This window comes from Cercospora beticola, chromosome 2 (assembly GCF_033473495.1).
Source record: "Cercospora beticola chromosome 2, complete sequence".
Classification (NCBI taxonomy): domain Eukaryota; kingdom Fungi; phylum Ascomycota; class Dothideomycetes; order Mycosphaerellales; family Mycosphaerellaceae; genus Cercospora; species Cercospora beticola.
This window is the reverse complement of record NC_088936.1, coordinates 2398709-2425755: the sequence shown is the minus strand read 5'-3', so window position 1 is coordinate 2425755 and position 27047 is coordinate 2398709. Positions and strand designations below refer to the sequence as shown.

At 39.7% G+C, this 27047-nt stretch overlaps 3 protein-coding genes across 3 annotated transcripts; 2 read left to right on the top strand and 1 right to left on the bottom strand.

Annotated features, from left to right (window-relative positions):
• Positions 1-326: 326 nt before the first annotated feature.
• Positions 327-1920, bottom strand: RHO25_002939 (uncharacterized protein; the record flags this gene model as incomplete). The annotated part of the gene is made up of 6 exons (XM_023598478.2): positions 327-660; positions 726-970; positions 1033-1134; positions 1187-1546; positions 1606-1731; positions 1783-1920. 6 exons carry the CDS (start codon positions 1918-1920, stop codon positions 327-329), a joined length of 1305 nt encoding a protein of 434 aa, XP_023455951.1.
• Positions 1921-3800: 1880 nt separating this feature from the next.
• RHO25_002938 (uncharacterized protein) lies at positions 3801-7569 on the top strand (the record flags this gene model as incomplete). The annotated part of the gene is made up of 4 exons (XM_023598477.2): positions 3801-5202; positions 5262-5350; positions 5398-6150; positions 6226-7569. 4 exons carry the CDS (start codon positions 3801-3803, stop codon positions 7567-7569), a joined length of 3588 nt encoding a protein of 1195 aa, XP_023455948.2.
• A 1522-nt stretch (positions 7570-9091) lies between these two features.
• Positions 9092-10892, top strand: RHO25_002937 (uncharacterized protein; the record flags this gene model as incomplete). The annotated part of the gene is made up of 4 exons (XM_023598476.2): positions 9092-9306; positions 9361-9880; positions 9935-10768; positions 10824-10892. The coding sequence occupies 4 exons, from the start codon at positions 9092-9094 to the stop codon at positions 10890-10892; spliced, it is 1638 nt and encodes a 545-aa protein (XP_023455949.2).
• Positions 10893-27047: the final 16155 nt, after the last annotated feature.

Sequence of the window (27047 nt, the reverse complement as noted above, 5' to 3'; positions counted from 1 at the left end):
ATTGCTGTTCTTTGTGCCAACGCCGAAGTGCCAATGCCGAAGGGAGCATTGTCACCACCCACACTCGATGACGGGGAACGGATTGTGATCCATATATCTCGATTTAGATAACAGCAGCAAGCAAACCCTTTCAAGAGGCATGGAAACTTAGAAGCGGGAGAAGAGTGGTGAAACGCGATCGAATATCATTTCTTCCAAACATGACTCCTAGACTCCTACTGTAGAACAAACACAATAACCCCGACGTTCGGCCGGGCGGGTAGCGCCACCAACGGCATATACGTTTTGTTGAAACAGACACGCCGAATTGCACGATCCATGGCAACCTAGTACACATAAAGCGAAGGTTTCTTCACCCCCTTCATGATCGATCCATCCTTGCGAATAATATTCAATTGGGTGACAATGGGTGGAACGATGGTGTTGTTGATGATCGATGTAGTGACGGACTGAGGCGGGCGTTCCTTTTTGAACATGAAGTCCAAGTGGCCAACGAATTGCCTGAGCAGATTTGCTTCCTCGTCTGTCAAGCTGGGCTCTGCTGTCGTGATTGCGTTTGCGACATCAGATAGAGCCACGTTGCCGTGAAGTCTATGATGTAGCAGCGCGAGCTTGACGGCGATACGACGTAGGACAGGTGGTGCTGCATTGGCATTGTACCTGGGGCAAAAATCAGCATAGCACTGCTTTGTCAAACGTCGGAGTCAATTTGTGTCATGACTTACGATTTCGGCGGAGACCATGAGGCGAGTTCTTCACACCAAGACTTTTCTTCTTGAGTGTACGTCTCTACGACGTCCAAGTCTGGGTGACTGATGCGGAAGGCCGAAGTGAGGGCAAGTTGGTATCCAATTGCCATGTCCTTGTAAGCTGGAGGATTTGCTGGCAGCTTCTTCGGAGGAACATAGAGCGTTGTTCCAGCAGTGATTGGAATGTTTTGTACTTTGTCCTGATCGCGAAGGTCCTGAACCTACGACGCAGAAACATCAGATCAGCACCGCTCCGTTCACTCATCCAATCGTCATTTCCTACCGTCATTTTGTCCATTTTCGAATCATGGAAAGGCTGTATGGCGGCTAAGTACGCGATGACTGGATGGTCAGGACCGTATTCCGCTTCCAAGTAGTCGGCGAGCTATGACACACGCTGTGAGCGATGTCCGGTACTATACACGAGCCAAACAAACCTTGTATATCTCCTTATTGTCGAATATCATGGCTTCCTTCCCAACGCAACCAACTTGCCAAATGATCAGATGGTGACGGGAGTCCAGCCTGTTTGGTTCGTTCAAAAGGAAGCTGGCTTCGTACATGGAGCAACCAGAACTAGCAGGATCAATGCCCAAATCTGCGTAGAGGCAATCTTCGGCAGACACTCCTGGCAGCATTTGGGCTTTGTATCCCTCGTGACGAGCAATGTATATTGCACGGTGTGAAGGAGTGACGAAGACTCCAGGATGACCGTAGAAAACGGCTACTGTCAGTTTTCCCTTGCGAACAGAGGAGAGGATCACCTCTGCCATCTGGACGTATGTCGTAACGCGGTTCTATGTCTGAGTCAGGACAATGCTTGCCGCAAGACGTGATCCTCACAGCATAACGGTACCTTTTCGGTATCATAGTATTGATACAAGTCCTCAGCGCTCGGAGCATGATGCTTGATGAAAGTCTCGGTGACTGCATCGAGTGTAGCATAGAATACTTTGTCCGCTCGTTGAATGTAATCCAATGCCTACAGAGAGGTAAGCCGCACATTTCAACGAAGCTGTGGACCGTTACCTGCCTCGACAGTCATCTGACGAATGGACGCGATGCCGGTTCCGACGACAACAAGTTCTCCCTTACCGGCTTCGGTGCTGGGAAAAACATCATGACGAGTGAGCTCATCAATATGATTCCAGATCGAGGTTTGGGAAGGCATGCTTTCAGCTGTAGAGCAGATCGTACTTGTATTAGGAAGATCGACGATTTCGGCCGGCGGATCTCAAATTCAACTGCTTTTATATCACGACTCACTGACAATGCAGAAGCCGCCCTAAGCAGCTCAGAAAGCACGAGTCGGGCGAAATTCAAGATTCAATCTTGCATGGGAAAGTCGGACGAGCACATGCAACAACTAGGGTATTGCTATAGTGTAATTGCCTCATTGCCCTGTGTTGCTAGAGAAGCTTTCCACCAGGGATGTCGGTCCAGTACCTTGTGAAAACCATCTTGTGGACGTAGTAGATGGTATCAGTAAGAAGGTCAGGCCTCGACCTGTTGATCCCAGCCGTTGTCCTGTCACCTTGTATTGAAGACTGCATGAATGACAAGTCCTCTTCAGTGCAATGTGAGAACCGGACTCCTTCACTACTCGTTGCAGTATGTCTTCAGCGAGCCTAAGAGGAGATCAAAACTCTGATGAGCTGTATGATCCCCGTGTCCCTCTACAGTATCGCCATGGGAGCTGTTACAAGGACAAGACTACGTTCATGGTGGACAAGAACATCATTGGAACCTCGTTGATATCAAACCACGTCTTCCGTATGCGCAAGTCGTGGAGGCTAGATAACCAATGGTCCCGCGGCGGCGAGCACAGAGTTATCCGATGTCCTTGGACGCCTGTTAGCTTACTGGAAGATGGGCCTTGGTAATGGGAAAACTTTGCTTGTCGCATTTGTTCGTCCTAAATGGGGACATTCTGAGCCCTCATCATGATGTGGAGATTATTGTGCAGGAGCGACCTTGCGCTATTTGTTCTATACCACAGACTCTTGGCAAGTCTTTGAGACCTTCCCTGGCGCCGCAGGTCGTGCCATATGAACAATGGTACGATTCTGTGAATTTGCCACGCACTTCGGGCACTGTGATGTACAGCATTCTCATCACATGCCGTCAGTCTTTAGGCTAGTCCATGAGCAGGAATTCAGCCAGCGTTTCCACTCTCACGGGCTCTTGAGTCCGACTTTCGAGTCGGTCAGAAATGTTGCCAGGACCTCCGGGCCTGGCAAAGCTTCGCGAAGTGCCAAGCGATGACGATGCCACTTCCGGTCATCCGCCTGTGCATCTTTCACTAGAGCAGGCTAGGCGTAAAAAGTTGTCCCTGCTTTGTAGCCTGGAGAGCATGGTCGGGGCTTACTCCATGGGCTAGGCCTGATGCCAACCCTAGGCTGACCCCGTGGGCGCATGAACCGGCTTGCCGCCAGTTGAAGCTTTATTGGCGAATGGTTGCTAGCACAAATTGGAGACAACAGCTGTTTAACTCAGCCATCCACGAGGTGCGTAAGCAGCACATGCGAAGTATGAACTTTCAGGATGCAGCGCCTAACGCAGCCTTCCGCAACATGTATCAAGGTCCTATTGTCAATCCGATGGCAGGCATTACATCCTTCTACCGCGTGGATCAACAAAGGGGACACAGACAGCTACTGGTTTCTCCGTCGTTACATCGGCGCTTAGACTGCGAACGTTCAGCTTCAAGCTCGCACTACCAAGTCTTTCTCGCACCAACGTCACGGTGCTCTGTGCAATTCTTACGCCACTTCAGCTGATCATATTGGAAGCTCCGTCCTCAAGCTGGTCGGCGAAGAAGTTGCAAGTCTGAGAATGCGTAGCGAAACATTTTTCCTGCTGCATGCCAAACCTTGGAGCCTCGACAGTCTGCTCCTGCTGGTGGGAACAGTAACCGCGGTCCTGGTTGGGGCATCGACTCCCTCTCTTGGCTCAGTCTACAGCCGGTTACTCGATGGGCTGTCCACTCGGGAGGCCGTTGCCTGGACGCAGGTGGAATCGCAACAAGGCCCAGCTCGGCAGTATATCAAGATGATAATGATGATAGCCTGTTGCCACTTCGTCCTCAACTATATCAGTTTGGCCTGCTGGGGTCTGTTTGGTGAACGTCTGACACAGCGTATTCAGTACGCTGCTTTGAGCGCTCTGGTGCACCAGGATCTTGCCCACATTGACGCAAAGTCGCCGGGAGAGCTCGACACGTATCTGGACACGGACATTGACAACATCCGCCGAGGTGTCGGGGAACAACTGGGGATATTGATCTCTCTCGCCTCCTCCACAACCTTCTCGTATGGAGTCAGCTTCTGGGAGTCTCCTACAACGACTTGGAAGATGTCAATGCTGCTTCCGCTGTACCTGCTCTTCCCTATGCTTGGACAAGAGACAGTACTGAGCAGAACAATCGACAAAGGGATCAGCGCGGCATGTGCATTTGCCTCGGATACTCTCTGCCACTTGATGGTGGTGCATGCGTTCCAAGCATCGAGCAGATTTGAAAAACGATTCAACGAGAAACTACGGTCGTTGGACACTACTTGGCGAGTGAGACGCCTCTTCTTTGCCAGTCATGCAAGTCTACTTCATTTCTTGCCTTTTGCTCTCAAGGCAACGGCCGTCTGGCACACTGGTCAGATCACCGTGGGACAGGCGACCGCGGTGTCCAGCAACCTGATTGCCATGTCCTTGACCATTTCCTCGCTCGTTCCCTCCTGGAATGCCTTTACCGCCGCGCGTTCGTCGTATGAGCAACTCCTACCAACGCTGTCACGAAACTCAAAGATTGACGCGAGATCACTCGAAGGCCTGCCCGCTCCAAAATCGCCAGCAGTGCTTGACGTACGTGAAGTCCGATTTCGTTATCCCGATTGTCAGGAGAGATTTGTACTTGATCGCATTTCTTTTCAGATTCCAGGACGTGGCACTATTGCGATCGTCGGCAGCTCAGGAGGCGGTAAGTCAACTCTAGCCAGTCTGGTGTGCCGATTGTATGACCCTATTTCTGGTTCCATACAGCTCGACGGTAGGGACATCCGTGACTACAACATCCGTAGCCTACGAAGTAGCATTGCGTTAGCAGACCAGAGGCCTGTGCTCATGAGCTGTTCGGTTCTGGAAAATGTGGCGCAAGGACTGGTCCGTTGTATGGAGGGATGGCCAACACAGCACGCATTGTCCTCCATGGTTGAACGGGTTCGAAGCGGTCAGACATGGGAGGAAGCCGCCAGAGGCTCAGTTGTGTTGAGAGCCATTGTTTTCCGGGTGGTCGAAGCACTGCAGCTGACAGAGGCTTCAAAATTTGTCTCGGCTCTACCATACGGAATGGCGACTGAAATTGGGCCAGGAGGTGCGAGTTTGAGCGGTGGTCAGACGCAGCAGCTTGCTTTGGCCAGAGCAGTTATACGAAACGCTCCTATACTCATTTTGGACGAAGGTACGTCAAGTTCTGGAACATCTACGCATTGCCACTCAGCTTTGACGATTTCTTGGCAGCAACGTCAGAAGTTGATGCCATGACCGAAAGGAGCATTCAAGACAATCTACGCGTGCGATACGCCGATCGAGCTATAGTCTTCATCACGGTTAGTCTGCCTCATGATATGCATTTGCTGCGCTGACCCACACACAGCACAAATTATCAACAGTTCAAACTTGTGACAATATCATACTCATCGACAATGGCACTGTGGTCGATCAGGGATGCTTTACACAGCTCATGTCAAACGATGGCGCGTTTGCGAAGTTGGTTCATTTCCAGCATATGGAGGCTCATTCTGAACACAGTGACCCAGAAGCCGGCAAAGGGAAGCAGTTGGAAGTGATCAGGCCAGCTGCTCCTCTCACGCACGCCCCGGAACGCAGCAAGCAATCGATCAGTACAGTACCAGCATATCCTCAAATCGTGTCCTTCTTCCGGGAGCATACACTATCTCAAAACTGCTACGTCTGGATAGCAATTCTGGCCACCATGTTACTCAGCGCGTCACCTCTTCTCGATGCGGTCCTCATGGCGAGTGCCCAGACGGCAGTCCCCCATAGCACCACAGCACAGCCCCAGTCCACTAGTGTGAGCCATGCCTACTGCTTGATGCTTGTGGCGACTGGGATGATTGTTTCTGCTACTGGTTTCCTTGGGGCGTATGCGATTGACCGCGTTACCGAAAGCTTTCTCAGCCGTGTGAGAGTGCTGTCTTTACACGCTTTGCTCAATAAAGACCTAGCCTGGCACGATAGCCACCTGAGACTAAGGGACAGTGCATTCGCCGATGCTACATTGCTTGACAACTTGACAGCCACGATTATTGAGCACACCATCGGCGCTGCCGTCTCTTCCACGGTAGGACCAGCATTCGCACATGTAGTTGCTTGGAAGGTGGCTGTCGTAAGTGTCGCTAGATTCGCGTTGTCCCTTGGAAGATGCTGAGCAATGTACTGACTTCTGACGGACAACCTTCAGATGCTATTGCCAACTCTGCCACTTGTGAGCGCAGCCGGGGTTTTGTGCTCCAAGCTGCTTGGCCCGCTCTACGCCCTGCACTACGAGGCGTTCAGACGTTCCATTGATACGAACAAAGCATCTCTCAGCAGAGTCCGTCACCTGATTTGTTTCGGGCTTGAGGAAGAGGCACTGCGGGCGTTCGCGGACAGTCTCGCGGCACACCGAGCTGTACGCTTGCGCAAGGTGATCTACGCCAACTTCTTCTTGGCAGCATCGATGAGCTTCCCACTTTTCGTTCATGGGATCACGTACTGGTGGGGCGTCAAGCAAATCTTTGCCGGCCACTGCAGTGCAGCACAGATGTTCATGGCGCTACCATCGCTTGCGTCTGGAGCTCATGGGTTAGGGAAAATCATGGGCCTTCCTCACGAACTGGCTCGGACTGGCCCAGCTACGACAAGGATCTCGAACCTTGTCGCATTGATACCACGAAAACAGGAGATATCGAACCTAAGCGGCCGTTCCAACGTGGGAACTACTGCATTCACGGTCCACGATGGAGAAGCCCTGCGACGGAGGAAGGTAATTTCATGGCCACAAAACACACCCATCATCGAGCTGAGATCGATACACTTCGCTTACCCAAGCCGACCTACCCGCGAAGTTCTTGGTCAACTGACCCTCACGATCCCACGTGGATCATTTTGTGCCTTCGTCGGCGACTGCGGCTCGGGAAAATCGACGATACTCAGTCTCATCGAAGGTCTGTATGCCCCTTCGCGGGGGCGTGTCCTCATCAACGGAGAAGACATACACGCAGAAGGCAGTGGAATGCATCATTACCGCCGGAGCATGTCTCTGGTTCCACAGGTCAATTCACTATTTGAGGGCCCTGTTGCTTTTAACCTCAATGTTGGATCCGATCCAAGTGTGGAGATGAGTCCCCTTCATAAACTCCAAAGCGCTGCCCGTAGCGCTGGGATTCATGAAGTCATTCGAGCACTTCCATCAGGGTACCAGACTGACTGTGGCACAGTCGGGAGTCGCTTTTCTGGCGGCGAAACGCAACGTCTGTGTAACGCAAGGGCATTGGTGCGTGAGCCCGAGATTCTTCTGCTTGATGAGCCAACAAGTGGTCTTGATAGCCAGTCTGAGGCTCGTTGGAAAGCGCATCTTCATACCGTCAACAAGCAAGATGGGGTGACAGTGGTTGTCGTGGCTCACAAGTTACACACCATACAACGAGCGGATATCATTTTCGTAATCAATCAAGGTCTGTGCGTAGACCAGGGCACTCATCGCGAGTTGCTAGGACGAAGCTCATGGTATCGAAGGAACGTGCTCCAGCAAAGTTTTAGTTGAGCAGATCTCGAAGAAGCATATATGCATGGACAGAACCCTGTCTAGTACATTGGCGTCTTGTCCCTTTGTCGATTTTGAAACTACGTGGACGATGAACAGACGCTATTCGATACAACAATGTCCTATTATCTTGCTAACTTCACGTAAACCTCATGATGAAGGGATCCACTAAAACTTGCGCGTACCCTAGCCTATCAAGACAATACCTCAAGTACATCACGAGGAGAAGTGGCCATGAGCCTTATGTACACAGGAAGCAGACCTCTGCAACAAGGTTTGATCCTACTTGGGGCTTACTGCCGTCGCACTAACTTGGAACTCTCTCGTCGCGGATTCCGACTGGAAACTGTAATTCTATCGCCCGAAGCCCTGTCTATACTCCGCTTCAGAGTCGCCTTTCCTAAAGCAGTATACAAGTTGGCAAAAGTTACTTTTATTAAGCAACATTCGAGGCTGAGGTCACTTCATGCCAACCCCTTGCCTTACCCTTGACACACCGCAGTCGTCGATCAGGCCGAGAACTAGCACAGACGGCCTGACTTCCTAGGGAAGCCCACGTAAAAACAAGCGTATACCATCGCCGGTTTTTTGCCGCGTGAGGACATGCCACAATCGTGCGAAGTTAATTCGAAAATCGCGCACTTCTGATGTGACAAAGTCGAGACAATGTGCCCTGTCTCGTCGAAAGCCGCAATGTGAGGTGGTTCCAATTCATTCCGTCGAGGGGATCCAGGAATATCATCGAAGAAATGCTATCCCCCGCCCAATCATCACCCTTTTATCTACGGTGGAAGACATTTCGACTCCGGAAGCATGAAAAAGTGTCCTTGCTATCCTGCATTAGAACAACTCAGAGCAGTGACTGACATCGGTGCCTTCCCCCGCTTGGAAATGGCGATACTGACAAAGTCTTCTCCAGTGGTCTATGCGAAACTTTCTCTCGAAGTTAGGACAGAATACTTGGGCGATAGAGTTGGCAGCTTTCCAGTGACCCTGAGCGTTCCTTGGAACTTCTGTCGGCCGTAAGGATGTGGAGATGTAAGATGAAATCGTTGCTCTGTGGGACCAGGATAGCAGCCGTACCAGGTCATGCAGACTGTTCAAGGCCTACCAAGAGCCCTATCATGCATTTGCTGTTTTGGAACCAGGAGTTAGTGCTAGGAACCGAAGGCTGACAGTCTGCAGCATCAGTCTATACGCAAGAGCGCACGCTGTAATTTGCGACACACGCAGCTCTGGAGTAGAGTTGGCATTCTCGATGATGGTTGCATTCTCTTGGTTTCTTTGCCTTCTCTGGAACCAATGTGACAAGCCAGTCCAATGGAAGCGAGGATATCACCCGCCAGCAATTCAAGATGTTTATGACTTTATTATTGTTGGAGGGGGGACCGCCGGCCTCGTCGTAGCCAACCGACTCTCCGAAGATACCAACACGTCTGTACTCGTGGTCGAATGCGGAGGTCTTGTAAAGAATGCAACAGCTTACATACCCCAAACATCGAACTTCTATTCTGTTGAAGCCATGCAGCAGGATCTAAGTGTGCAAGAACTTTACCACACCTTCCCTATTGCGCCGGTCGAGCGTTTGGACGGGCTTGTGCTTCCAGTCGCAGTCGGAGCTACCGTAGGAGGTGGAAGCGTCGTCAATGGCATGCTGTTCAATCGGGGCTCGCCCCAGGACTATGATGCTTGGTTGGATCTAGGAAACGATGGATGGGGCTGGGATGATCTTTTCCCGTATGAAATGGAAAGCACTGGTTCAATAAGTTCCCACTAACGCCTGGAAAACAGTTACTTTATGAAGAGCTCCAATTTCAGCCAGCCTAAAAGTCAAGCTAACAAAGATTTCTCAGTGACCTGGAACAAATCGGCTTGGGGCACCGATGGTCCGGTCCATAGCAGCTTTCCGGCATGGCAAGTACCCCAACAGGAGCTGTTTATCGATGCCATAAAGCAGACTCGAGAAGACGTCAGCATTTGGCCAGAAGGGAGCGATGAATCTGGCGTGTCCTGGGTACCAAGCACGCAGAATCCAGACACGCAGACTCGGAGTTCCGCTAAAACCGCCTACTACGACCCCGTTGCTCAAAGGGAAAACCTGAAGCTCTTAGTGGAAGCACGAGTGCACCGCATTGATTTCAGGAACCGAAGTGCGACTGGAGTGTGGATCAGGAATCGTCACTCGACGGGAGACTCGCTGAGGTACATCTCTGCTAGGAAAGAAGTTATACTCGCCGCAGGTCCGGTCTTCAGTCCCTACCTTTTACAGGTTTCTGGAGTGGGTCCGCGTCGATTACTCGAGGAAGCAAAGGTACCGGTCGCACACAAGCACAAATCAGGGATTTCTAGCTGACTGACTTCACAGATTCAACTCGTTCATAACCTGCCAGGTGTGGGCATGAACCTTCAAGACACACCAGTCATCAACTATGTCTGGAGCCTTCCCGGGTACAGAGCTCCGCAGTGGCGAGATTATGTACGCAACGCAACACTCTACCAGGAAGCGAAACGAGAATACGAGCAGAACAAGACGGGTCCATTGACACTATGTTTTGGAAATCTCATCGCTTCGCTTTCCCTTGCTCAGATTGACCCACACCTTGTCGACACTATCCGCACAATTTCGCATACTGACTTCAATGACTACCTCCCAGCCGCATATACGAAGACTGTATACAACGGATACGAAGCCCAAATCCGCACGTTGAAGCAGCAGCTACTATCGCCCACGACTGGTATATACGAGTTTGCCTTCAACGGCTGGAGCACTACATTTTTCAACCTCCTCGAGAAGCCATTGTCCCGTGGAAGTGTGCTCCTTAACACCACATCTCCTTACTCTTCTCCACCAGTCGTGCAGTACAACACACTGTCAAACCCAATCGACACGCTCCTTATAAGCTCTATGGTGAACTACACGCGGAAACTGTTCGCTACGTCAGCGTTGATTAACGAATTCAACCCCGTCGAGATTCTGCCAGGATCGAACTATACAAGCCCCCAAGATGTGATATCGGCGTTGAACCAGCATCGACGGCTTTATCCATCTTGTTCGCACACCAGTGGTGGCTGCTCTATGATGCCGCTAGAGCTTGGAGGAGTCGTTGGCAGCGATTTGAAAGTGCATGGTATTGGGAGACTAAGTGTGGTAGATTCCAGTATTATTCCGCTCCTACCATCTGCACGGCTGGTCCATACAGTAAGTTCAGTCGGACTTAATTGAGTGAATTGTATATTGAAAATATCTTACGCAGGTCTACGCTATTGCGGAAAAGGCTTCAGACATTATTAAGGCAAGGCACTTAATAGAGAACGAAGAGTAGTAGAGACTTCGTACTACTTTAAAGGCATAGCCGGCTTAACGTAGAAGCACGGAACGTCGTAAAGGGGAGCGTAAGAGAATAGATATCTATTCTCTATACGATAGATATAAGTATTTATCTATTATAGGAGCGTCGTCCGCCTTGCCTACGATTTTAGAAACTTATTTTCTAGACGGGCCTAGTCTACCTCTCTAATAGATTATACTACTTACTAATCTAGATACGTATTATACGTTTATACTACTCTTAGAGTAGTATAAACGTAACCTCTATAGTCTAATTATAAGTATTATACTATTAGCTTTTACTAATTCTAGTTACTATATAATAGATATATAGATAGAGATAGATAATTCTTATATACTAGTCTATCTCTTTATAACTAGAGTAAGTAGTACGCTCTATTTATTTTAGTCGAGAGAAAAGTCTTTAAAAAACTCTTATATTTCTTTTTACTTTATACTAAGAAAGTAATATTACTAGTTCTTCTATAAACTAAAATCTATATTTTAGTCCTCGGCGATCTAATATATTCTAGAACCTAGTAAAGTATATAAAATTAGAGCTAGAAGCCTAGAGGTAATATAGTATAATATTTATAGTTCTACTACTAATAGAAGAACGAAGCTAATAACTCTTTTCTCTATACTAAGTATAGTTCTTTTATAATTAGTAGTACCTCTCTATAGTCTTTTTATAAGTATATACTTAAGCTTATTCGATAATCTACTATTTTGCTTAGTATATTAAGTAAAAGAGTATATTTAGAGAAGTAACTAAGTTAGATTATATTATAAATCGGTCCTTAGTACGATATAATTCTAGAATAAGATATTCTAGACGAGAAACGCTCCGGAGTATAAAGTAGTTCTATAGATTATATTTAGTACTCTTTACTCTCGACTCGAAACTTATAGCTCGTATATAGATATCTATCTAGTCTAGTAAGTAATATAATAAGGACTATAATAGTCTTTACTATATTATTTACTATATAGGTAGTATCTATCTATAATAGGTCTTAACTAGAGATATATAAGAGATTAGAAGTAGTAAATAGAGCCGCTTCTTAGGTCTTCTCTATATAGAGTCTATAAGATAGTAAGTAATATTATATATCTCTAAGGATTAGTATAAGATATTATATTCTACGTTTAAGTACTATATATATAAAGATAAATATTCGCGTTCGAGTACTAAATCGGCTTATTATTCCTTTCTACTAATAGATAACCTATAAGAGCTCTCGTAGCTCTATCTAACTCTAATAATACTTTTCGTAGTTCTATTTAGAGCTAATAGAATACTCTATATTCTTCTTTTCGGCGCGACGTAACTTCTTACCGAGCCTATAATAGAGAACCTAAGCTAGAGTCTAGGAACTACCTACCTCTATATTACTAAGATAGTAATAAGAGAATTAGCTTCTATTATATATCGTAGCGTTACGTATCTTAGATTCGGTCCTAGGTATAAGTTTATATATAATATACCTCGAGAACTATAGCCTAAGATCTTACTACGACCGAACTATAGAAACTACCTCTAGATAATTAGTAGCGCTATAACTAAATATATTCTCCTAACTATAAATAAAAAGTAAAATTTCCTTATTAATCTAAGCGAGATACTTAGTAATTTAATCTGCTATATAGATAATAATACTTTAGAAGAGTAGAATTTTAATAAGACCTAATAGGACTTCTAATATACTATATTTAAGCTAGTATAGTACTTAAGCGTTTCGTAATAAACTTATACCGAATTTCTAATACTCTTATAGATAGCTATAGATAAGCGCTAAGTAATAGCTAGCGTAGCGACTAGCTAGGAGTCTCCTATATATTACTTCTAAGATATAAACTAATTTATTAAATAGTCGAATAAGTAGATAGATAATAATAGATACGTACTAATAGATAATTAGGCCTCTATCTTATATAAGATAGGAATAGATATATATACTATAGGGACTCTTTAATTAATAACTTTATAATAATCGCTAAATTAGACTTTATATCTCGTAGAGACTAACTTAACTACTAAAAAGTAAAAGCTAGAGAAGGAGTTTATATCGAGATCTTTCTATAATATAGACGATATATAAAGGTACTATCTATATAGAGAGTATATAATATATAATTATCTATTATTAATATAAATAGCAAAGACGAAGCAACCGCTAGCGATAGCTAGCAAACTAAAGAGATAGATAGGAGGGCCTCTAGTAATAGCGGCGGGAGAATAGATAGTTAACTAAGGCCTCTACTAGCGACGCTAAAGGTTACTCCGAAGGGCGCAACGCGCCCTATAAACCTAGTAACTACTATACTAATATACTAGATATAAACAGACCTAATAGATAGACTTAATAGAGCTAGATAGGTCCTCGAGACCGAAACCTTCTTACTTAAGGACCCTATCCTCTCTGCCTTCTACGACGCGTACGAAGTCGTATCCCTACTCCTCCTCTACTCTATCTAGAGCGACCGAATCGACTAGCTTACTAAAGAGGTAAGCAAACTCGCCGCTATAATACGCGCGGCGACTCTAAAGACCCTCCTCTCCTACGACTATCGAAAGAGAATAGGATACGTACTATATACCTATAGTTAGTTACGTAACTATAATCCGAGTACTAGAAGGAAAGGAACGCGAAGCTCTAAAGGAAAGGTTCTATATAGATATTCTTAAGAGTATTAAAACCGCGGGTAGTAACGTAGTCGGGGTCTAGAAAACCTACGAAGAGGTAAGAGTATTCGCTACTAGCGAGGCTAGCCTAAAGGAACTAGAAAAAGACGAAAAGTAGGTAATAGTTTGCCTCGAGAAGTTAGTAAGAATAGAGAAGAGCAGCTTCTAGCTACTAGTATATAATATACCGATAACTAGTATATAAATAAACGCAAACGATACGATCGTATAGTTTATCTAAAGTAATAGGATACTATACCCTAGCTTAGTTATCGAACGAGTATTCTTCCTAAAAGGCCTAGCTTATAGAGTAGGTAGGAAGACGACGAGTATAGTTATCGAAGTAAATAATATCGAAACGGCTAGAGAAATCCGCCTACGAGGTATTACTTATAAGAGGCACTTCCGGACAGTCGAACTATACTCCTCGAAGTATAGACCTATATAATATAGGAAATATATATAATAGGACTATATCGAGAAGTACTATAAAACAGAAGTAGAGTATAGGAAGTATATAGAGAAATATAAGACAAGTATATATATAGCTAGTAGTAATAAGTATACTAACTATAGAGGGAAATACGTAGTATAGTAGTTAGAATACTAGGTAAGATAGATATAGAAGGAGAAGATATAGAGAGCCTATATCGCGCTATATAACATCCTCGACCGAATAATAATAAAGATAAGCCTAATAATAGAGAGGATAGGCCTACTACTACCTCTACTACTGCTACTACCGGTATCTATATATAATACGAGAGATAAGCGCCTAAGGGCAGAGTCTCCGATAGATATAATACTAGCTAGGCGAGAGCTAGGAAGGCCGAGGAACGCAGATATTATACGGATAGTAAGAGACCGTAGCTAGAGTAAGATTACGAGCTTTATAAAAGGCGACGACTATACCTTCGATATATATATCCTCCTCTCTAGCGCGCCTAAAGCCTTACGATACGTAATACCGGCTAGGAACCTAATAGACGATAATATAGCAGACGATAATAAATAATATACCTACCCTTACTATCCTATAGTATAATATAAACTATAGTAGAAATAAGGTAATAATCCTCTTCCTATAGGTACTCGACTCGAAGAGATACTATATAGTCGCTATCTAAGAACCTTAGATTAATCTATCTACGAAACTAATATCCTAAATACTAGAGTACTATTATATTATCTCTAGATCGGGAACTACGAGAACGTATACGTATATCTCTAAAGAAATCGACCTCTAGATATAGAAAGCTATAATAGTAGAAGACGATATCGTTATAGTTATAGTCGAAATATACTACGGAAGTATAGTAGTCCTTAACTACTATAATCTACTATAACTAATAGGAGGCCGCGAAGAGGGGACGCTCCTAACTATTAGGAGACTCCTCGAGAATAAATAGTAGTTTATAATAGTCGGAGACTTTAACCTATACTACCTAGACTAGTTAGAAGGCAACTCTCGACTATACTAGATAGCGTTAAAGCTAAGAGCTATTATAGAAACTAATAACGTATAACTAGCTATATCTAAGAGACTTATTACTTAGGAATCCCCGAGAAGCCGATAGATACTAGATCTCTTATAGGTTAGTAGAGATATATTCCTTAGCCTTACCTAGTATAAGATAGAAGAGGAACTAGATTACGGCTCCGACTACTAGCCTATAGCTACCGAACTCCTCCTATCCTATAAGTATACCTAATATAAGCCGCGCCTATAATAGAAGAAGGCCGACTAGGAAGGAGTTAGAGAAGATATAAGAGCGACTATAGACGAAATTACTACCTAACGCCTAGACTCTACGATAGATATTAGCTAGATAGCCGTCGACCTAACTACTACGATTACGCTTATAATCTAGGCAAAAGTGCCGGTCGCAAAACTCTTACTATACGCTACTATATAGTAGACTACGGAATATAGCTATCTTACGAAATAGGCCTACTAGGCAAAGTAGATATACCGAAGGAGTAGGGACGTTCTTAACTACGTTCTATACTAAAAGGCCGAGAACGAAAAAAAAAGACAAATTCGACGCGATATAATATAAGTATAGCGAGAGACTATCCGAGAAGTTATAGCCGATAATAGCAAAGTATAGAAACTAGCGAAATAGGCGAGATAACCGAAATAAGCTACCTTTCTCTAATTCTCTTCTATTCGATTCTAAAGCAGCTACCTATAAGATAGTAATAAGAGTAAAGCGAGAGCCCTAGTAGTATACTTCTTCCCGCTACTAGTTAATATAGACCTAAGCGATATCTAGCTAGTTTAAACTCTAATAATCCCTATCGACTAAGAGATTATAATAGAAGATATACTTAAGGCGATAAAACGACTCCCGAAAAACAAAGTACCCGGCCTAGATATAATCCCGAACGAACTCCTTAAGGCGTATACTAGTACGCTCGCTCTAGCTCTATCTAATATCTTCTCTATATATACGAGACTAGGCTTCTACTCCGAAACGTAGAAAGACTTAACTATAGTAGTCCTACGAAAGCTCTAAAAACCGGACTATATAGAGGCTAAGTTATACTAACCGATTGCTCTACTTAATACGATAGCAAAGCTCCTTAAAGCTATTATAGCTCGATATATATTAGCTATCGTAGAAGAAAGAGACCTACTCCTAGTAATATAGATAGGAGCCCGACTAAACTGCTCTATTCTATCCGTACTAGAGTTAATAACCGAACAGATCTATATAGCGTAGAGCTGCCCGAAGCCGAAGGTAGTATTAATACTCTACCTAGATATCTCTAGCGCTTTCGATAAAGTCTTATACGACTGCCTTATCTATATTCTACGCTAGAAAGGATTCCTACTATAGCTAATATACTTCGTTACGTTATTCCTTATAGACTGTACGACGAGCCTCTAACTCGGCAACGCTATAAGTAGTAAATAAGCGATAATAATAGGAATCCTATAGAGGTCTATCCTATCGCTAATCCTATTCCTATTTTTTGCGTCCGAACTCCTCCTATAGCTAGAGAGTAGAGAGACGACGGAGATAGAGTTTGTCGACGATACGGGAATACTAGTAGTCGGTACTACGACCGAGAGAAACTATAAAAGGCTAGAATAGGTCTATAAGAAGTATTATATCTAGGCCGAGCGATATAGAGCTAAGTTTACCTCCGATAAATACTAGCTAATCTACTTTATAAGAAAGAGAAAATAGAATAAAATAGCAAAGGTTACGATCGTAGAGTTTAATAGCGAACTAGTAGAATTACTACGCTTCCTAGAAGTCTAGATAGACTCGAAGCTTAACTAGAAGGCGAATATAGAGGCTACTATATAAAAGGTAAGAGCGACTACTAAGGCACTATAAGGACTCTTATAGTCTACGTAGGGAGCCGACCTACTCTATATAAGACAAATATATAATATAATTATACGAACTATACTTATATATAGCGGACTAGTATAGGCGATATAATAGCGAACGAATATATAACTCTTCGAAGTCGCCTAGAACGTTAACCTATACCGAATCGCCGGAGCCTACTATACTATACTAGTAGACGCGCTATACCGCGAAATAGGCACCCTACTAATTAAAGACTACTTATACGAGAAGACGTCCCGATATATCTAGAAGACAGAAAACCTAATAGTAACGGAATATATATAGCGTTAGTACTATAAGATTAGAAACTCGTACTGCCGATAATATATAGAAGATCTCCTCTAAATAAGTAATACTTAACTCGGCTATAATATATAGGAAGAAGCGTAGCCTAACGAAGTATAGAATAGATACGATATCTAATATCTCTAGTAGAAGGAAAGCTAGAGAACCGTAGTAGCCTAACGATAGGAGACAGACCTATAGGCGCCCTCTATATAGTATATATAGACGAGAGGAGACGATAACCGATACTAGAAATATAAAGAGCTCTCCCGCTCCGAGAGCACGGCCGTAATACTACTCTAAATAGAGTATATCGGGCTTAATATATACCTATATATAAGGAATGTCCTAGGGTTCGATAGCCCGGTATACGAGTACGGAGCAAGACGATAAACGGGGAAACATATCCTACTCTAGTACTCGAATATAGTATAGAGCAGGAACGAGTTTATCCGATTAATAGAGAGTATAAATATATAGACTATACTATTAACTACGAGGGGGATAAAACTAGTAGCATAACGCCTAATAGTACTTAAGTGCCTCTAATAGTTCGTATAGGTAGAGGTAGAGCCGACGACGGAGTAGAGACGAGAGAGAGAGATAGGAAAAGAAGAGAGAGAGGAGGGCCTAGACCTAAGAGGGAATAGGTACTCGAGGATCGCTAATCTGCAATCGTATATAACGACAACTCGATACCTAAAGGCGCCGTAACGGGCACGATATACGAAGTAAACAGAAGATAGGTTTTTATATTACGAGACTTTTCGCTCTCTAGATAAAGATATATAGATAGCTCTACGTAGACCTAGATAGAAGCCGGTTTAGGAATATAAGACTTTATCTATCTATCTATATAATATATATAATATATATTATCTCTCTAGTTATATATATAGTCTAGTATAGTCGGCTTCTTAATTCTTTTAGAATATACTATATAGATAACTACTTATTTATTCTCTTATCGATTTACTTTCGTATATTTCTATAATTCCTATTACTTATCGTCTAGTAGAATTAGTAGCGCCTATACTTACTATATAATACTTATATATTAGAGACTAAAATATAAACGCGTTCTAGTAGGCGACGATAATAATAGTAGGAGGCCTCGAGGCCTCCTAATACGCAATAATACCTCTCGACCGATACTATAATACTATAAGTAGAGAAGAGAGCCTAGAAGAAGAAGATTACGACTCTAACTCCTAGGCGGCCTAAATCCGCTTATAACTACCTCTCTCTAGCTAATAAAGCTAGAAAGTAACTACTAATACTAATACTCTAAAACTAATAATATAAAAGAATCTAAAAATACTTATAGAATAGATCTAGAGTTATCTCGATATCTAGATAACTCTTTCTCTCTCCCTAACTCTTCTTCTTCTCTAATAGGCCTAATAGACTCTCCTCTATCTTACTCTTTACTAAAAAGAGTCCTAGACTCTTTAAGCTATCTAGAAAACTCTCTAGAGCTACCTAATACCTACTACTACTACCTCTAAAATATAGGTCTAGATAGTCTAAATTAGATATATAATACTAAGACTCTAGCTTTAGATATCTATAACTATCTTAGTAAAGATAGGAAACTAAGAAGAAAGAGAAATAGTAAAGAAGATAAGCTATAAAGAGCTTAGAAGGAAACTAGGAGTATAGTAGTTTAAAGCTATATAAAAGCTTCTAAGTAGAGACCTTAAAGTTATTCTCTATAAAGAAAAAGAGAAAAGTAGGCTAGAGAAGGACTAATCTTAGCTTAAGGATATATATCTAGAGGCCTAGGTAGAGATACTAAGTACCTAGGTAACTATATATAGTATTAGGATATCCTAGAAGCTAGAGAATATAAATAGCTAGGTCTAGCTAAACTAAGATAAACTTACTTAGTTCCTAGATAAGCTTAAAATTAGGAAGGCCTTTTAGCTTAAGAACTAAAGAGTAAGAGGAGAGACTAACTTCTTATTAGTAGTAATAGTAGTATAGGATAGATAGACTATAAGAGAAATATATAGAAGAGGTATTACTATTAGGTTAATATAGTATATAGTAGAACTATACTACCTATAGTAGAGGATTATATAATACTTAAAGTATAATAGCTTTAGATATATTACTATCTACTATAGAGCTATAGAAGATATATATAGATACTATATAGAGAAGTATAGAATAGATAGCTATAAGAAGAAGAAAATTAAATATAGTAACTATAGAGAAGAATATAAAGTATACTCTCTCTAATATAGCTATAAAGCTACTATAAAGGCTAAAGTAAGAGTATTCTTAGAGTAGTTTGAAAAGTAATAGGAGGTAGCTTTAGGCCTAATATAAGGAGATAGTACTATAGAACCTATAATTCTTAAAAGGAAAGCTCTACTAGCTAAGCCTCTATAGAGAGATATTAGGTATAAAGATAGGCCTCTAGGTACTATAGTAATAGTAATAGCTAGTAGGAGGTAAGTAAGTAAGCTCTACTTCCCTTCTATATAGAAGAATAAGAATATCTAAGAAGTAATAAATACCTCTTAGGAAAATATAGATATTAACCTAATTAAGTTTCTCTTCTAAGAATTCTATAAGTAGCTAAACTCTAATAATCTACTAATATAATATTAATAGGTTAAATACTACCTAAACTCTACTACTAGATAGCTAAGCTATAGAAGAGGCTATAGTAATAGTACTATAAGAACTATAGCTTAATACTATAAATAGTAGGACTAAGGCTAAGAAAGAATACTCTATAGTTCTCCTACTCTACTAGAACCTAAGAGTAGTAATACTTATATTAGACAAAATTAGAACTAATAGCTAGAAACTACTTTTCTATAATATAGGTAACTTAGTAACTATTTAAGTCTAGATATCTATAGGAACTATCTCTATCTATAACTAGATAGATAGATAATTCTTATACGCCGGTCTACCTCTTTTAACTAGAGTAAGCAGCACGCCCTATATTTTTCCGTAGGTAGAAAAGCTCTCGTACTAGTACTCCGGCAGAAAAACCCCCTCGTATCTTTATGTTTTATAGTAAGCTCTATATAGCCTGCCGCTTCTATAGTTTCTAGTTCTCCTTAGGACAATTTGTATTGTCTTAATAGTTTATTAGATCCTTTATAATATAGTTTTCCTTAGTTGTTTCTTATATTACTAAGTGCTTAGGAGCCCGATCCTCTTACCTACTAGCTTAGGGACTCTAGCTTATATATATAGTCTTTATCCCTATACTAGTATCTATATTAATCCTATATCTAACTCTTTCTTACTAGTTCCTAGAGTAGGTGTCTCCCTATATAAATCCTACTTAGATTTTAACCTTCCTTAGTATCTAGTTATATAACCTATATCTAGAGAAATTCTAGTTTTTATAGAATGTCTAGAATAGTAGCAGGTATCTTTATAGGCAGCTCTAAGTATAGTATAGAGTTAGATAGCTTATATTAGATGCTCTGCCTTTAGACTTAAGGTTTCTAGAGGGCTCTAGAGTAGGGGACTAGTCTGCCCTAGAGTCTCCTATTTAGATAAAAGGCTCCTAGTAGCTAATTGTCCTAGTATCCGTAGAGGTTCTGCTATTCCTTTCTTCTGTTTCTACTATCCTTGCTCTTTCTTATTAAAGCCTTCCCTTAGGTATACTTAGTTCCTTCTCTTTAGCCTATTTAGAGCCTAGGTTACTACTCTAGCCTCTAGACCTATAGTAGTATTTACTACCTAGAAGGGCTATCCTATAGTCGAGTATTAGAATCTTATAGTAGTTATGCCGCGCTAGCGTCGTCTTCGTATTCTTAGGAGCTCTCTAGTCTCCCTAGGTCGAAATTCTAGACTTTTTGTCGCCTTCTTCCTGCCTCTATAGGTGCCTAGCTGCCCTATACTTTACTAGTATAGCCGAAGCTATCTGTTTCTACCTACGACCGCGTAGAGGTATATAATAGGACTTCGTAGGCTCTATCTATAACTACTATAACCTCTTAGAGCTAATAAGCTATAGATAAGAAGAGACTATCTCTATACTCTAAGAAGTACTATTATAAACTCTAGAGGATATAAAAGTAAGCTATATAGTAGTAGGAGACTTTAACTTCTATTATCTAAAATAGAAGAGAAATATAACCTAAACCTAATATACTATAGTAGATAAGCTTATTAAAACAATTATAAAAGCCTAACTATAGCTAGCTCTAGAGCTAGGAATAATTATATAGAAAAGATATATAGCTAGCTACTAAATATTAGACCTAGTCTTTATTAGCCTCTTCCTCTAAAATCTAATCTAAGAATATAAAGCTCTTCTAGAAGAGATATATAGCTCTAACTATATCCTCTTTAGAATAACTCTCTATATTAACCTCTAAGAGCTAATAGAAAGAAGCTAGACAAAGTAGTAGAAAGCTACTAACTAGGACAGAATCTAAGACCTTATAGCCTAAGATACTAACTAACTTAACTAACTTCTACTTAATATAAAAGAATATCTAGATATACTAGTCTATAGAATATAATCCTCTATCTAGAGAATTATAGAGGAGATAGTTCTAATAGCTAGACTATTAAGCTATATAAAGATAGTATAGACCTAGGAATATAAGAATACTATAAAGCTAGTAAGAAAAAGGAGAAGAGAATAGAAGAACTATAAAATAGAATAGAGCTATAAGCTATATATTAAAGTATTATATATAAGAAGTAAAGTTATAAGAAGAGAGTAAAACCTAGCTTAGAGAAGACTAATAAAAGAAGTTATAGAGGACTCTAAGAAGATCTAGAAAATAGCTAAATAGACTAGAGAGAGAGCTAACTAAAAATACTAGCTACTACTTTTCCTAAGCCTAGCTAATATAAAGTATAATAGAGATACTAATAAAAGGCAGGCTATAATCCTAGTAAGATACTTTTTCCTAGACCTAAGAAAGGTAGACCTAAGTAATATCTAATATATCTAACTACTACTCTAATTCTAAATAAAGGTTAAAGTTTAACTAAAGGAAGTAGAAGGAGTTCTTAGGAAACTATCTAGTAATAAGGCTCTAGGACCTAACTAAATACTAAAGCTCTTACTTAAAGAGTATAGAGAACAACTTACTCTAATTCTAGCTAAACTCTTTACTATATACCTAAGAATAGTATACTACTCTAAAGCCTTTAAGTACTCTATAATAGTAGTACTTAGGAAACTATAGAAACTAGACTACTTAAAGCTAGAAGTATATAGACCTATTACTCTACTTAATATAATAGTAAAGGTCCTAGAAGCTATAGTTACTAAGAGAATATCTAAAGAGACTAAAGAAAGGAAGCTCCTTCTAGAAGAATAAATAGATACTAGGCCTAGTAGGTCTACTACCTTAGTATTAGACCTTATTACTAAATAAGTAAGAACTATCTAGAAAACTAGGCTAGGAGCTATAGTATCTATACTCTATCTTAATATCTTAGAAGTATTTAATAAGGTCTTCTACTAGAGGCTACTTTATAATATTAGAATAAAAGGCTTCCTAGACTATACTATTAGCTTTATCTAATTATTCCTCTAAGATAGAACTACCTACCTAAGGCTTAGAGAATTTATAGACTAACTAAAGCTCTAAAATATAGGAATTCTCTAAGGCTCTACTCTATTTCTAATCCTCTTCCTTTTCTTTACTTCTACTCTACTCCTAATACTATATAAAGGGACTACTTTAGTAATAGGGTTTATAAATAACTCTAATATCCTTATATATAGTATATTAATAGAGGATAACTATAGATAACTTAAGAAAGCCTACTAGAAATATAAAGAATAGGTAAGAAGATATAGAGTAGAATTTATACTATAGAAATACTAGCTAATCTACTTTACTAGAAGCAGGAAGTATAACTTTAAAGCTATAGTCTAAATCTAGAGATTTAATAGAGAACTACTACTATTACTTAGACTCCTTAGAGTATAGGTAGATACTAAACTTAAATAGAGCCTATATATTAAATAAGTAGTAGAAAAAAGAGCCTACTAAATATAATTACTTTAGAGACTATATAAGTCTATATAGAGAGTATCCTTCTAAAAAGTAAGGTACCTTTATATAGTAGTAGTAAGACTAGCTATTACTTTTAGCTACTAAGTCTAGTCTAACTTAGAGAGTATATAAGGCTACTATAGGAACCTTACTAAACCTATTAAGAAGATCTAGAGAGAGGCTCTAAGGAATATTATAGGAGTATATAAGTTAGTTATAATAGCTATTCTAGAGAGAGAAGCAAATATTACTCCTCTCTATTTATATATCTAGGACCTAGCTAGGTAAGTATCTAAAAAGCAAGACACCTAACCTATATACTAGTATACTAAAAATAGATATAGAAAGATTAAAAGATAAGTATAAGTAGGAAAGAGAGCTAGGTAACCTATACTACTAACCTAAACTAGATAGAAGGAAATCCTCTAGATAGTATAAGGCTAAGAAATAACTATATAGATATACCTAGGCTATAAGATATAGTAGGCTAAATACTAGTAGAATAGAAAGTAGGAAAGGAATAAGAAAGAGAGAAAAGTAAGAGTAGGAGAGGAATAACTACTAGTATAGAAAACTACTACCCTCTCTACTATTAGACTAACTCTATATAAAGGACTTACTAGACTAGAGAGTATAATAGTTATACTCTTAAGGATAGAGTATATTAGGATAAGGTAATATCTTACTAAAAGGAGAGTCCTAGGTTTTATACTAGACTACGAATATAGGTAGGAATATAAGATACTAAAATATATATATATATTCTACCTAAAATAGAACGAGAGAAGATACCTACTATTCTAAGTAGAGGTATCTATAAACTAGAAGGATCTAGCTAATATAAAAAGAGAGCTATATATAGTAGTAAAGTAGCTTATCTAAGAAGAGGTCCTAGACTAATTCTTACTTATAAGAGAAGAGGTATAGAAGGATAAGAGAAGAGAGAAGAGGAAGGATAGAGCCTAGTAAAAGGAGGACTTACTAGATACCTAGTATTATTCGAAGGAAAATAGAAGCGAAGGAAGCGGCTACGTAGGCTATAAATAAAGAGATATATAAGAGTTTTTCGAAGGCTTTTCCCTTAACCGAAATCTATAGAGCGTACTACTTACTCTAGTTAAAAAGAGGTAGACCGGTATATAAGAATTATCTATCTATCTATTTTCGTACTATATATATAGCGATATTCCTTATATATTAGGTTTTCTTCTATAGCGTCTTTATTATACCTCTCGACCTACTATATTAGATATAATTCGGAATTAGTCTATATAAAAGCAAGATACTTATAGTTCTAGTCGTCTTACTACTACGAACTTTACTCTATACTCTATAAGTCTACTATAGTAATAGATATTAAATTTAGAGGTCTAATCTATCTAGATATAGTAGAATAAAGTAAAGTAAAACTCTCCGAAGTAAGTAGTTAGAAAGGCTTAGGTTTCTATCTACTATAAGCCTATAAAGAAATATCTTCTACTAAGAATTCCTAAAGCCTAAAGTACTACTTACTTAAGGCCTAACTATTAAATAGAAAGATATAGTATCTATAGAATCTTAAATCGTAATACTCTCTCTAATAGTCTATCTCTTAATAGCTAGTTACTTTTCCTTAGTCTTATCCTCTATTATAGTAAAGGCTCTTACTTTACCTATATTTCTAAAAGCTAAGACTATACTTCTTATAGGTTCTAGATACTAATAGCTTAATAGTAAGTATCTCTTCCTTTAATATAGAGTATACTACTTAGCTTTAAATAACTCTAAGTTATCTATTCTCTTTCTCTCTTATTATTATCTCTATATAGCTCTTTTAGTATAAGCTAAATACTCTAATCCTCTCTCTAGTTTAAGTTACCTAGGTATCTCTACTTCTTTCTTTTCTAGAATAGAAAGGATATTATTAGGTAATAAGTATAGTTAGGTATCTATAGTATCTCTAATAGATAACTAAGATTTAGATAGACTACTAAGTAGAACTTAGATTCTATTCTTAGGTTTAACTACTTCTACTATTACTAGCTAGGCCTCTCTTATTTTCTTCCTAAGTAATAGTAAGCTAGACTATACTTATAATATACTCTATAAACTTATTATTTAAAAGGTAAAGTACTACTATACTAGTTTCCTTCCTAATACTTTATTATTCTTATACTTCTTCTTTAGCTCTTACTAGATAGCTTTTACTATCTCTTTCTCTAATACTATCTCTTTATTCTCTTTACTAATATAAAGCTAAATCTAGTAGATTGCTTTATAGTTTGCTTTATTAGTTATTAGAGTAGATATTAAGGTCTTAATAGTTAAGTATAAGTCTTCTTTCTTAAGGAATATAGCTATCTTTCTAAACTATTATTCTAAGTTCTTCTTAGAGAGTACTAGATATAGTCTCTTTACTAAAGTACTATTTATTTTATCTTAATCCTATCTTATCTTCTAAAGAGTTAACTTTAAGTATATATATTACTAAGTTCTTCTAACTATAGCTAAGAAATAAATTTATTTTATATAGTAAACTAGGACCTATACTTAGTATTTAGTTCTTAGTATATATATAGGTAGAAATTCTTTTATACTAGACTATCTAGTAGAGGATTAACTATACTAAGACTCCTTTCTCTTAGCTAGAGCTTCTAGAACTCTATCTTCTAAGTAGCTCTAGGGCAAGTATTATACTCTAGGCCTTATATATAGTATATATATTAATAGCTAAAGGAGTATACCTCTCTAGTACTCTCTAGTATAGGAACCTCCTAGTACTACTATATTTATAATAAAGGTAGGTTTATAACTCCTTTTAATCTTAGATATATTAGTTTATCTAACTAGGCCTCTAGAGCCTAATTATCTAATTCTTCTTTAGATTCTAGAGATAGTAAGAGGTTTAGTTAGTTTCTAAAGTATTATTAGCTAATAGTAGGTCTCTCTAGAACCTACCTTATAACTATTCTCTCTAAATATAACCTATCTAGTATAAACTAATCCTCTAGCCTTATAAGATCTTTCTTTAAATAGATAGTAAGTTCTATCTATATAGCTATCTTTAGGAGACTCTACTCTCTCTAATAGCCTAACTACTCTTCTAACTTTATCCTCTTCTACTTTCTAGTAGTAGAGAAATACTAGACTAACTTCTAGTATTATTAGACTATAACTTTTATTTACTAAGTACCTAGCCTAGATACTTTATAGAGTTTATTCTCTATCTTTATATAGCTATATAGTATATCCTTCTACTTAGAACTAATATATATTAGATATCCTATCTATCTATATATACTATTCTTTCTACTATCTAGTTTATACCTATAAGACTACTCCTCTTACTTCTAACTCTTTTATAGCTTTAGATTCTACTATTGCCTTTAAGTCTCTTACTAGAGTACTTTAATTCCTATCGAGAGTACTTACTATTATATTCTTTAGCTCCTAGCTTTCTAGCTATAATATAAACTCGGGCTTATAATCTATTAAATTTAGAGGTCTAACCTATCTAGAAATTTAGAGGTCTAACCTATCTAGATATAGTAGAATAAAGTAAAGTAAAACTCTCCGAAGTAAGTAGTTAGAGAGGCTTAGAGTTCTATCTACTATAAGTCTATAAAGAAATACTTTCTACTAAGAATTCCTAAAGCCTAAAGTACTACTTACCTAAGGCCTAACTATTAGATAGAGAGATATAGTATCTATAGAATCTTAAATTATAATAATAAGGAGATTAAGTTACTACTTTAATTATTACTAAACTTAGTTACTACTTAATATAGTAGCTTTCTTAAGCTTCTTTATAATATTATATAGAGTAATTATCT